Consider the following 13937-nt stretch of genomic DNA (forward strand, 5'->3'; position numbering starts at 1 on the left):
CAAAGCACTCCTTTTACCTAGAGATCAGCCTTAGACACCCTCTGAACTCCAGAACGCAACTCACCAACTCACACACAGATACATGAAGCCACATATGTTACTTAACATCTGCCCTTCAATAAATCACATAATTAAAATATTCATTAAATTTGCCTCATTTATGCTATGATGGCAGAGCGTTGCCATAACAAATTCCTGAAGATGACTGTTAGAGTTAAATCATGTTTGGGCTTAGCATATTCTGACTGTTCTTATTGGTGCAAAAAGCATCTCACCTCCCCACCCCACCCATGGGGGAAAAAGGACTTGTAATATAGTCCTCCCTTTTTCCCCCTCCCCACCCGAAATAAATATGAACATGCAGGAGACCCACCCACAGTTGTGTAACTGGGTGTAGGCATTCCTTTATGCTCATATTTGGGCACATGTTGTTGAAAGAAACACAGCCAAGAACTCCAAGGTGGCCACAGCTATGAAGGTAATTTTCCTTTTTCTCAAAACTAGATGCTTGAATTTATTTCAAATATTCTTCCAATATTTTTTTCTGCAAACTCTCTACTAACAACAGGGAGAAAGCAAAGAATGAGAAACTCATTTATAGCAAGCTTTATTAGTCCTTCAAGATTGATATCTCACAACCTCAGAAATTAAAAGATACTTAATAAACTATGACTCACTTTGCAAACAATCAACTCCATAATGGCCTCATCGACTTTAGTAAGTACAGAAAATAGCACTGATTTTGATAGTGTGCGTACTCCTTCATTACACACTTCCTAAACCTCTGGCATTGTGATAGGCACTCTCATATGTTAGCCCAAGACAGCCCCTACTGCTGATCTTCAGTTAAAATTATGAGATCACTCCCAGTTTGCCAACTTAATTTGCCCTTTACCCCAGTAAACTCTTAATGCATACATGTTTAGACGAATAGCTTGCATACCATACACAGAGAAACACAGGTCTACAATTTCAGCTCTAGCACATACTTTAAAAGCGGAAGAAAAATCAAAGGGTAAATTAAAATTGCTAGAATGCAATTAACAAATAAAGTAAGGAATTGTTTCTTTCTTAAAGGCATCAGGGAAGGGAAATACTATAGAAGGCATATATTTCAATACAACTCTTCTGGCAGACAGTTCAGACATATGTCTTAAAATTGGCCCAGCAATTCTACTTCTAGGACTTTATCCTACAGACACATTCTCACATCTGCACAAGACACATACAAAGTCCAATGCAACATTTTTAAATAGCAAACAACATAATGGCCATCAATAAGGTGCTATTAAATAAAGTATGTTACATCCATATAATAGAATACTATGCAGTATTTAAAAGAATAAGGTAAATCTATTTGTTCTAATATGAAAAAATGTGTAAAATAAATTAAGGGGGGAAAGAATAATGTAAAAAAACATATACTACGCTTTCATTTATGCTTTAGAAAAGATTATACATGTTTTCAAGATTGTGTGCTTATGTAAACTATACCTCAATAAAATTGACCCTCCCCCACACACACAAAAAGAATAGGTATTTGTATATGCATAGAAAATTTCTGGAAGAATATGGAAGAAATTTAACAGTAATTGCCTCAGGAATCTGGGAGGAGGGGGAATCACATTTCTGTACATACCTTTTACTCTACTTAATTTGTTCATGTATTTTCAGTTGGCTGGTATTTTTTTTTTAATCACAGATATAAGAAAGAGTTGAACTGTGGAAACTGAAAACAAAATTGAGCAGGCTTTCATGGTGAGGACAGCCAAGTGAGCCATCTTCCTATCATGGCAGGGTCACTTGTTCAGTTTTCTGACTCAAAAAAATATGTTGGCTATTCCTTACCTCATATCTATAAGGAACTATTTCATATAATAATAGAAGAATTGGTATTATAAAGAATTTCTATAAATTAATCTCAGCAAGAGGGCCAGAACACAGAAAGAAGGTAATATAAGTAGATATCTCCCCTATCTGCCAAATTGTATTTACAAATGTACAGATACACTAAAAACGGTCACGGGATGTGGCCACAAACTCATACAGCTGACTTGGATACAGACGCACCACAAGAGTGCATGTGAGCTCTCTGAGGATTTAAAATTGTGATACTGCTTAGAAGTCAACCATTTATGCTCTCAGAGTTCAACAGTTTTGAGTTTATTTGGTAAGGTAAGTAAGCAATGTGATTTTGCCTCACAAACTGAAATACTTGTGACATTTTAAAAATGCATCATCTACAAGACTCTGTCTGTGTCTAGCCCATGGCCACAGAAACCAGAGCCCAACCTGTATGTGTGTACACACACACACACACACACACACACACACACACACTCCCTCTGGGTTCTGCAGCCTGAGGGCAGACCTGACTCTGAGGGATAAGAATCCTCTAGTCAACAACAAGAGTCCAACTTCCTCTGGGAACATTTCAAACCCTAAAGAGGCCTGCTCCCTCTATGAAACCAGTCCACTCCAGTTTAGCTTGTAAGGTGTGGCTGAATCCAAGCATGTGGCTGAATCACAGGCCTCCGGGTCAGACTATTAAACAAGATTCTGACCACAGCCTTAGAGTCTCACCTTCCCAATTACAGCATCTTTAAACATTTAAAATAATGAAATATGATGGTCCCATTAAATTCTAATTCAAAAGGCAAACAATGAACAAAATAATTGCTACCTTCCCAACTACACACTCAGACAAGTGAAAAATCCCTAGCTGCCTAATTAGAAAATATCCAAATGGCATGCTCCTGAATACAACCTATTTCAAAAATGTGGAGTCTTCCTTGGGTGATGTATTTAAAAACATGCTTATGGAAAGAATGCCAGAGCCCTTCAGAGGAGAATTAATTAAATGAATGGGATAATTAAAAACGAATAGGACAAGCAGAAACTAGTAAACAGAAATAATCTCTCTTCAAAACACCCCCCCACCCCCAGGCATTTTAGTCTTGACACACTTAGATCTTTCCATATCGCCACCTTAGGTTCATCGGGCCCTACTGCACACTTTGTACTACACCTTCTGGCCTGTGGGCCGCATTCATGTTCATGCCTGCTCAGGCAAACATGTTTTCACACTGAGAGATGCTGGGTGCTGCTGTTGCGGAACTTGGCTTTCATCAATGATACCCACTTGGAGAGATTGATAAAGTAAGACAAGTCAGGAGCTGAACTTCAAGCTTGAAGACAGAGCTTTACTTCTCTCAGAAAAAAAAGGTCCATTTTCCTGATGCCAGAGCACACTTAAACACAAGAGCACAGAACTATCCGTTGAACCCTCTGCTTGTAACACCTACCTCTGAAGAATGTGGACTATGGTGGAATTTTATTCTCTCGCTCTCTCTTAAACCTTGGTAACTCATTAATCTACTAGTGTTTAGGGGATACTCCTAAACCCCTTGGCTATTGATTCTCAGTTAATTCTACTTCATCCTCTCTTGCTTTTAAGCTACTTACTTATCAAATGCTTTTGTGACATCCTTTTGATATAAGCCCATCAAATCCAGTCTTCCTTGTTATTCTTCTGAATGAAAATCAAGGCCAGGGGCAATAGTGAGGCTTATTTACCTAAGATCTCTTACTAGTGTGGTTTTTAGTGGGAAAAAAAAACATTAAAATGTTCCAACTATGTTGAAAAAAATTTTAAACTATACAAACAAGAGAAACTAGTACAGATATATGGTATTTTTATTATTTTAACCTCTTCTATTGAAAACTAAACATAAAAAAACATTCCTAGAAGAAATTAGGTACAGAATTTCCTAAGACAACTAATAGAACAACATAATGTATTTATCAATGACCTTTTTATTTTAATTTTATAATTTTTTATTGTCTAAAGTTTTATATATGTCTCCTTTTTCCCCAATTATCAATGACCTTTTTAAATAGAATCTATACAACTATCTCTTGTAATGTTTTCCACTAAACCATATTAGTTTATCATCTTATTACCCACTGTATAATACAGTCTCTTCACTCTCTTTAGGACAGTGTGACATACTAAAACTACAGAACCGTTCAGTTGTGATTTTGCTCTTATGTATGCTAAGTGTTCCCTTATAACAATTTTCCTTTTCTGTGAACTGCCTGATCCTATCCTTTTCACATTTCTTATTGGTTTCTTGGTCATTTTACTGATTTGCAAAAGCACTTTGTATTAGCATTTTACCTCTGATATAAATTGCAAAAATTTCTTCCAATGAATAAATAAAAATAAAAGGTAGGTGATATTAAGCATGTTATTTACCTTAGGAGCCTCTGCTTAAATAACTTGCTAATTTAATAAATGGATGAAATGGAAATAGTGCCATCTATTTCACAGACAGGACTTCAATCATTTTAAAAGCTGCCACATAAAAAACATAGCTCAGCTAGTCAGAAACTGGTATGTGGTCAATATTCTGCACATATTTCTGGGGTACCTACTATGTAACAGTTACTTTCTTTTTACCTTCATGAGTCATTTCTATTGCATAGCATCTATAAAGTAATAGCATCTTATAAATTCCTCTTCATTTTTATTTCACATAATTGTTCTTTCAAAAAACAGAAATATTAGAAAATTAATTTTTCTATGGAATACTTTAGAATAACTATATTATTAAAGTACTATTCACTGGGGTTAACATTCTTTCTACTTTGAAAAATCATATTCTATATGGGAGCAATAAAAATATGCTAGAAAATCCAAATTAATGTATGTGATTAATAACTTTGGACAATATGTACATTAATATGAAATCTGAAGGGTGTTATTACTCTGTTCCCATTTCAGATCAATATTTCTAAATCTTTAGAACATCTGTAGACAGAAATCTTACTAAATCACTATTTACAAATAATACCAGTTTGCTTTTAGATGACAAATATTATCTATTTTCCTTCTAATCTCCAGCGAAATCTTTCATATTCTATCTAGGGCACACAGACTTGCTGCATGAGGCATTATAATCCCTTTCTATCCACTGCAGCAATCATGAGGTTCTCTCCTGCTAAGCCCTCACTCCCTTTTAATATCCTTCTCAACAAAGTATTCCATGTAGTTAGACTTGATAATTGAGTAGAAACAAAACCCATGTACCGGAAGTAAAATAAAATTCATATTAATCATAAAACTTTTTATCTAAAAATACCCAAAAAGTCCAATAAGTGGATATGTTTCTATAGCAAATCCAAATACATCACAAAACTTACAGGAATAATTATCAATTAAAAGCAACTGTTAAATAGTGCACTACTCTCTAAATGTGACTATTATTGTCCATTATCCAAATATCTGCTTATAGTGATTTTTCAATTCTTTATAACTTTGTCTCTTTTGTCATTAGAGTAAATCATGACATTCAACCATTCAATAGTGAAAACTGTGTAGTTCAACCACATCCATTTAATTCTTACACATGCCAGAAGAAAATTACGCAATTGTTTTTCAAGTAAAAAGTAAGGCCCAAGGACTTTAATTAAAATACAGTTCTCCAGATGAAAAGTTCCTTGTAGTGAAAAAACAAAACAAAAAACACCACAGTAATACTTTATGAGGCACAAGGTAACTAAACTAAACTTCAGCAACAAGGAACTCTTATAAGCTGTTAGACCTGGATATTCAGTGTTTTAATCAATAATTCTAACAAAGGAAAACAAAACAAACTAGGAAATCAAATTCAAAGTTAAACAATTTTCTAAAATGATCACACTGACAAAATAAAAGCTCAAAATAAATAACAGTCATTCTCTCCTTAAGCAATATAAGCTCTATATCATTAAACTTCCCTGGGAAATTTTAGGATCTTGAACATATACATTGACTTACTTAAGTACTTTGGAGAAAAATGCACAGTATGCCTATACCAGTTTGTACTTATAAGCCTGGAGACCATTGTTTTTAAAAGTCAATTATTTTAGGATAGCTAACTCCTAAATGTTTCACTTCTACCTCAAAGGCTTCAAAGAAGAGAGCAGAGCACACTCTCAAAAATGCATCACGACATAAATCCTTTAAGTATTGCAATCCAAATATTTTTATTCAAAAACCCAGATTTTATCATCTCAGGTATAGAATGTGCCCAGCTACGCAGGCCTCAAATGGCCTCACGTTTTAAGTCACATGGGAAGTGCAGTGTGATAATCACAGTATCTGAAATCACTCAACCCTCTTGTCACTGTGACTCAAGGAGATCTGGCATCTTATTTGGGGCAAGTGTAGGCAAGTTGATCCTGGCTTTTCCTTTTAATTCAGCAACCTCTATTGAAATGCTATTCCATAAAGGAAGCAGACTAATATAGTTTAAAAGGGGCTCTTGGGTGTGGATATATAGGAGATTCAGATATTAAAATTTCCAACAGAAAAGAGGGAGAAAAAAGAAGGGGAGTGAAAAAAGGAAGAAAGGAAAAAGGGAGGGGAGGCGGAGAATAGGATTTCAAGTCAAACAGACCAGGATTAGAATCTTAGCTCTGTAACTTATTAGCAGTGTGGCCTTGTTGAGGTCCCTCATCTGTAAAAGTGAGATAATAACAGTTCCTGTTGGGAGATTTGCATGAGATAACATATGGAAAGCATTTACAGAATACCTAACCCATAGAAAGTTATCCAAACGTTAACTGTTCTATGTAATTATTATTTTTATTGTAATCAAATGTTTGTCGATTTCATGAGTCATAGCTTAGGCTTATTCTACTTAGGAAGATATTCAGTTCTTCAACAACAGGATATAACCTTTGAAAAACTAAGAAAAATAACTGAGATCAAGAAATATGTAGTTTTTAATCAATAGTTTTCTAGGGATTTAGCTTCTTATAAGGTAACTAGATACCCAATGCATGACATTTGTGCACTGGGTTAGAGCGGGTGGGAGGGCGGGGGAGGGGGGAGAGGGGTCCCCTCAGCCCAGCCTGCGCCCTCTCGCAGTCCGGGACCTCTCGGGAGATGGTAATGTTTTCCACTAAACCATATTAGTTTAAAGTGCCGAGAGGTCCTCAGCACTGCCGAGGAGGCAGGAGAGGCTCCCACCACCACCACTGCACTCGCCAACCATGAGCCAGCTTCTGCATTGAGCGTCTGCCCCCTGGTGGTCAGTGCCTGTCATAGCAACCTGTTGTTCGGCCATTCAATCGATTTTTCGTATTAGGGTAGGGTAATCATGGACTCAAGAGCCAGAGTGCCTGGGTCTGAATCCCAAGTTGGCCCCTTGCTGGCTGTGTGACTTTTAACAAGGGTTTACTCTGTGTCTCAGTTTCTTTCTATTAACTGTGGGTGACAACATTCCCTTAGGGCTGTGGTGAGGATTAAGTGAATTAATATATATAAACTGCTTAGGATAGAGCCTGGGACTTAGTAAGTGCTAGGTAAGTGTTAACATGGACTTAGTTGTTACTAATTCTCACCAGAAACGTGTTTACCACCCCAAAATTGGCCACTGTTAAACCGAGCTACTCACTAGAGTAACTATACTAGGAGACTATAATTTGGAAATTTGTGAGTTCTAAGCCTGAACTAAACCCTTACCTTACTACTCATCAGTTCTCTATATACACAAACTTGGTCACCTACCTATAAATTCTACATATCAGAGCTTACTATCTGCTAGATTACTGGCACAATCCAGACATATTACAGCTGGGTGTGTTTGTGTGTGCACACCAAAGAGGGGAGATCTCTGAGTGGTGGAAAAGTGAAGTTTTTACTTTTACTCATCTGTATTTTCTAATTTTCTGCCATGCACCTGTATTGCTTCTATAATAATAAAAGATTATTTTAAAATGTGGAAATGAAAGAAGCTCATATTTCTCTAAGGAAAAAAGTCCCACAGATTCCATACCTGTATTTATGAATGATGGCATTGAACAGTTTTCCATCTCTCCAGCAGGTAGTGAAATTTTCGCAACGTATGCCAGCATAACCCTCTGTTGCCTGCTGTGTCCAGAGCAGTAATCTCTCTTTCGCAGACATATCCTCTGACTCTCCAGTAACATGGATATCAGATATCTAAACAAAAAGGAAAGTGTTCAATCATTAGGAAGGAAGGAAGCTAACTCAGATAAAGAACCTACTATGTACCAAGCAGTGTGCTAGTGCGCTAGTGCTATTTTACTTAATCCTCATAACTCTCACTTGTAAGCTAGGTCTATTTGCCCCATTTATATCTAGGGAAACTGAGTTTCAAATAAGTTAACAGACTGAAAAAGTTGGATTAAACCTAAGCATCTAATTTTTTTGTTATATCCAAATGTCACATTAAAAAGAAATCTACATTCCTCTTGATTAATCAGATCTATTAAAACAACTCAAGCAAATGTTTTTCCAAGTTTAAATGGATCAAAAGTAAAACGTACAAATAATCTACATTACCACCTGCAGCACAGAATTTGATCCAACAGGTATTGTGCAAAGATGGCAAGACAGTAACCTCTCCAATGAACTACATTACATAACAACTTGGCCTAAAGGTTCTCTCATTTTCATATGAGTCCTTGCTCAGCCTACTCAACATGAAACCTTTAACACCTGATTGTTTTCCCTATAATTTTTGCTTTCATTAAATTTTCTAAAACTCTCTCCCATCCTACCTAATAATAGACAAATATGCAAATTGACCGTACCTTCGCTATGGCCATGATTGGCCAGGAGGCACGGGGGGGCAGGACTCGGGGGGGGGGGCGGGGGGGCTGATTGGGCTGGCGGGATGCTGAGCTTGCATCGCCAGTGGCGGCGCGATCTCAGCATCTGCACCATGGCTGTGTTGTGGCACAGAAGGGGCCTCTGGGGCAGCGAGCCCACGTCCTGCTGCGGACCATCAAAAGCGGGGAGTGAAAGCGGGGGAGCTGGCTGTCTGTCCACTCCGGCACCAGCGGGCAGACAGCCAGCTCCCCCGCAATTGAAAGCGAAAGCGGGGGAGCTGGCTGTCTGTCTGCTCCGGCACCAGCGGACAGACAGACAGCTCCCCAGCGATCGAAAGCGGGGAGCTGTGTGTCCGCTCCAGCACCAGCGGACCCCCTGCCATCAAAAGCAGGGAGCAGGCTGCCAGCAGTGTCCGCAGAGCGTGCTAGGCTTTGTGGGGCAGTGGATATGGCCTGGATGGCAGGTTAGGCCTAGGGGACCCTACACGTGCATGATTAAATCATGCACTGGGCCTCTAGTTAAATAATAAAAACCAGGTCACTAGCTCATGTGATTTACATTTTCTTAAGGACCTCTTTGGTAAGGTTCCTCCTTAATCTGCTGATAATGATATTAAGGCACCAAGAGACTTTAGCAGGGGTCACACAGTAATTCCAAAGCTGGGATTAACATCAACAAACAACTGTTCCCTCATCCAGTGCAGGACACAAAGCCAAGGGATCAGGAAGACAGGCCAGCAAGCCAGGATCAGGACAAGCAAATAAGAGATTGGAAGCAAGACATAGGGAGGTACAAGTCACTTAGTAACAGGAGAAAAAAAATCACTGGAGTCACAAGATTGGCTTCTATCCTGGCCACTAGTCCCGTGGCTTTGAATAATTCATGTCATGTGTGTGAGTCAACTTCTTCATCGATAAATGAGGAAGTAGGAGGCAGAAGCAGATAATATTTAAGATTTTTTTCAGTGTAGTGTTACTATGACATTATATATACAACACAGAAGTCAGAGGTCAAAACAGGCAGAATCGAGCAACTGAAAGCAGAGAATTTGAAAAACACACAAAAAACTAAAGAAAGCCTTTAGTCACCGTGGCAATGCCAAGCTCCAACAGGAAGCCCTTTATTTCTCCCAGCTGCCACAAGAGCCAGAGGCGTGGCCAACCCAGGGACCTGGGGCAAGGAGGCTGCAGCAGTTGAAGGTCACAGTAGCCTGGCAGCCCCTACCACCAGGACCTGGAGAGGACAGCCACACTCAGTCTTTCTCCAGCACTCAGCAGAGGCAGCTACGCCCCCGTGGAGCTCCACTCACAGCCACAGCAGAGACGTGCTCCTGGACAAGCAGCAAGATTTTAATCATCTTTCCTAGGGGTCTGTGTTAACATCAGTAGCATGGAAAAGAACTAGGTTCGTGAACACATTATATAGGATTTATAGAAGAGATGTCTTTCCTTTTTTCCTAATTTATTTCCTAAAGAAGGAGGAAGGAGAAGCGAGAGAGAAAGAGAGGGGTGGGACAGAGAGAGAAACAGAGACAGAGAAACTCTGATGTGAGAAACATCAGTCAGTCGCATCCCGTAATGCACCCCAAGCAGGGATCGAACCCACAACCTAGGCATGTGCTCTGTCCAGGAATCAAACCCATGACTTTCTGATGCACGGGACGATGCTCCAACCAACAGAGCCACACCGCCAAGGCTCTGTCTTTTTTTCTAATGTGGACAAAAAGAGCTCAAAAAATCACCGATATTTTTCTGCCCAACAACCAACTGATATTCTGGATTAAAATTATGCTAGGAACCTTGCGAGCACATTGTGTAAGTTTAAATCCCATCTCCACCACTAACTTGTTCAAATGACTTAGCTGCTTTAACCGTTCCCTCACTTGTGAAAGAATGATGGTAATAATTACGACACTGTGTTGTGAGAATTCAACAAGTGAGCACAGTGTAATGCCTGGCGTGTAGTAAGTGCAGGCTCGACATGTCACCTATTTTACTGTTTTGATTATTGGTCTTTTTGACAAAGAGAGAAACACAAACGTGGCTCTATTGTTCTCCCAATTCTCTCCCTGTGAAGAGGAGTAAAAGATAAAGCTCTTAAATTTGCTGCATCAAAATAATAAAAATCTATAAACAGGAGGGCTCAGGGAAACTAACCTCAGAAACTGCAAATGAAAAAGCTGAAGCTCTAGGTAAAATTCCACAAGTCCCTCCTAACCTTCAAAAGTTATGAAATCAACTGCCTGGGGGAACCTTGCCATGCAGGAGCTACATGGGTGGTATTTACAGCTATATAAAGAAAAAGGAGATAGCTGGGAAGGGGGAGGGTACTTCCTCCTGGGTCAGGAACATTCCATGCCAGTTCAGTCACAAAAGTAATTACCTAGTAACAAGGGAAGTCGGTAAATTTCAACTGCAAGGTACCAATTTAAGTTTAATAGGTTCAATCGCTAAACAGCATCTTACCCGAGGAACGATATCAAAGGAGGAAACGTTTAGAAGTCTGAAAATAGTCTGAATACAAACCAAGAGAAAATCACATACTCTTATTAAATAAGTTTCCAATAGATGGATTTCGGATTGTTACACACACACACACACAAATTTAGTGTTACACATGCATACCCTATGTAAAAGGCTATACTTTAAAAATGCCTATTTAAGCATGTTATGAACGAATCTTTAATATATCAAAGACTACTAACACTCACTCACTTTCATATTCTCCTGTTATTTCCAGTTAGCTGAAGATAATCCCCACGTAGAGATGTAAGGTACTTTTTTTCCCCTTTTAATTGAATATACTAGAGGCCCAGTGCACAAAATTCATGCATGGGTGGGGGGGGGGGGGATTTGTGTCCCTCAGCCCAGCCTGCACCCTCTCCAATCTGGGATCCCTCTCACAATCCTTGACTGCTGCCGACTGACCTGCCTGCCTGTCTGATTGCCCCTAACTGCTTCTGCCTGCCAGTCTGATCACCCCCTAACCACTCCCCTGCCAGCCTGATCGACACCTAACTGTTCCCCTGCCTGCCCGATTGCCCCTAACTGCCCTCCCCCTGCTAGCCTGGTCACCCCTAACTGCCCTCCCCTGCCAACCTGGTCCCTCCCAACTGCCCTCCCCTGCAGGCCTGGTTGCCCATAACTGCCCTCCCCTGCAGGCCTGGTCCCCTGCAACTGCCCTCCCTTGTAGGCCTGGTCCCTCCCAACTGCCCTCCCCTGCTGGCCTGGTCCCCCACAACTGTCCTCCCCTGCCAGCCATCTTGTGACGGCCATCTTGTGTCCACATGGAGGCGGCCATCTTGTGTGTTGGAGTGATGGTCAATTTGCATATTACCTCTTTATTACATAGGATGGGGATGACACTGGTTAACGAAATTATACACGTTTCAGGTGCACAATTCTACAACACGTATCTGTATACTCTATTGTGTGTTCACTACCTCCAGGTCAAGCCTTCTTCCATCTCCATCTGCACCCCGATACCCACCTCCACTTCCCCTCTTCCCCAACAGTCATCACACTGTTATGTCTATCATGAGTTTTTTCTCTCTTTTTTCTTTTTTGCTCAATCCCTCCACTCTCCCGTTCAAAACCCTCCCCCAACAAATACACTGTACCATTATCCACTATCTATGAGACTATATCAAACTGTTTGTGACACCATGCAGCCAAAAAGAAAAATAAATGCTAATGATTGTAAATCTGCTCTTGTTATTCATAACCCTTGATATAAAATCAGCAAGACAGCCTGAATCCTCCAGCAATAGGAGGTCAGGTTGGGTTTTAGGAAGTAATCAAGACTCCTTCTGTCAAATCCTGGAGGCAATACAGTGATGACAGAGAGGGTTTCAATTCATGCTGCCTGGGTTCACATCCCATTCGCCAACAGTTAACAATTTTTTTAATTTTATTTTTCAATTACAGTTGACATTCAATATTACTTTGTATTACTTTCAGGTGTACAGCATAGCAGTTAGACAGTCATGTACTTGACAAAGTGGTCCACCCAATAATCCTTATGCAATACTTTACATCCCGTGACTATTTTGTAATTACCAATTTGTAACTTCTTAATCCCTTTACCTTTCCACCAAGCCCCCAAATCTCCTCTCCTCTGCCAGCCATCAATCTGTTCTCTGTATCTATGAGTCTGTTTCTATTTTGCTTGTTCGTTTATTTTGTTCATTAGATTACAGATGTAAGTGAAACCACATGGTATTTGTCTTTGTCTGAGTGATTTCACTTAGGAAATAATACCCTCTAGGTCCATCCGTGCTGTCACAAATGGTAAGATTTCATTGTTTTTATGGCCAAGTAATACTCCACTGTATATGTGTATCACATCTTCTTCATCCACTCGTCTACTGATGGGCACTTGAGTTGCTTCCATATCTTGGCTATTGTAAATAACTCTGCAATGAACACAGAGGTGCATATATTCTTTCAAATTAGTGTTTTGAGTTTCTTTGGAAATACAGCCAGAAGTGGAATCGCTGGGTTATAAGGCAGTTCCATTTTTAATTTTTTGAGGTATCTCCATACTGCTTTCCATATTGACTGCACCAATCTATATTCCCACCAATAGTGGATGAGGGTTCCCTTTTCTCCACATCCTAGTCAACACTCGTCGTTCGTTGATTTATGGATGACAGCCATTCTGACAGGTATGAGGTGATATCTCACTATGGTTTTAATTTGCATTTCTCTGATGATTACTGACATTGAGCATCTTTTCAAATGTCTACTAGGGGCCCAGTGCACAAATCCATGCACCTTGAAAGGAACTATGGGCCATGAGGCTGCAGTGGGCACAGGGGCGAGTCTCGGCCCCTCCCACAGCGGCCCTCAGTCCCGTCTGCTCCATCTGCCGGCAGCCCGCTCCTGCTGCCGCTGCTCCCACGCACTGACAGCGCCAGCCCCCACTCGCACCTGCTGATGGTGCAGAGCAATTGGAGTAGGTGCCAGCAGTGGGTGCAAGAGGCGGCTGCCGACCCCGATCGCCCCTCGGGAGCAGGGGGAGGTGAAGAAGCCCTCAGGGGTGATCGGGGCTGGCAGCTGCCGCTTGCACCCACTGATGGCGCCAAGCGATCGGGCCCGGCACCAGCAGGAGGTGCAAGTGGGGCCCGCGCTGGCAGCAGGTGCAAGAGCCCAGCGGGACCTTGGAGTGCGGGAGCAAAGAATTTTCAGTAACCAACAGAGGCTTGCCCCGATGACAGCGACCAGCACCTCGCCTCAGTCTGGCGCCCCCGCTCACCTGCTCCACCATCCTGCAATGGCCAATGGCCGCCATGTTCCGCACGCACCCCCCC

At 40.7% G+C, this 13937-nt stretch overlaps 1 protein-coding gene across 1 annotated transcript in view; it reads right to left on the reverse strand.

The window, feature by feature from the left end:
- The window catches only part of DST (dystonin), a 438404-nt gene that overhangs the window by 193573 nt on the left and 230894 nt on the right, over positions 1-13937 (reverse strand). Inside the window, exon 9 of the mRNA XM_008161813.3 lies at positions 7827-7993. Within this exon, the coding sequence (XP_008160035.2) occupies positions 7827-7993 (167 nt within the window). The remainder of the gene's footprint in view (positions 1-7826; positions 7994-13937) is intronic.

This window comes from Eptesicus fuscus, chromosome 10, assembly GCF_027574615.1.
Source record: "Eptesicus fuscus isolate TK198812 chromosome 10, DD_ASM_mEF_20220401, whole genome shotgun sequence".
In the NCBI taxonomy this organism is placed as follows: Eukaryota; Metazoa; Chordata; class Mammalia; order Chiroptera; family Vespertilionidae; genus Eptesicus; species Eptesicus fuscus.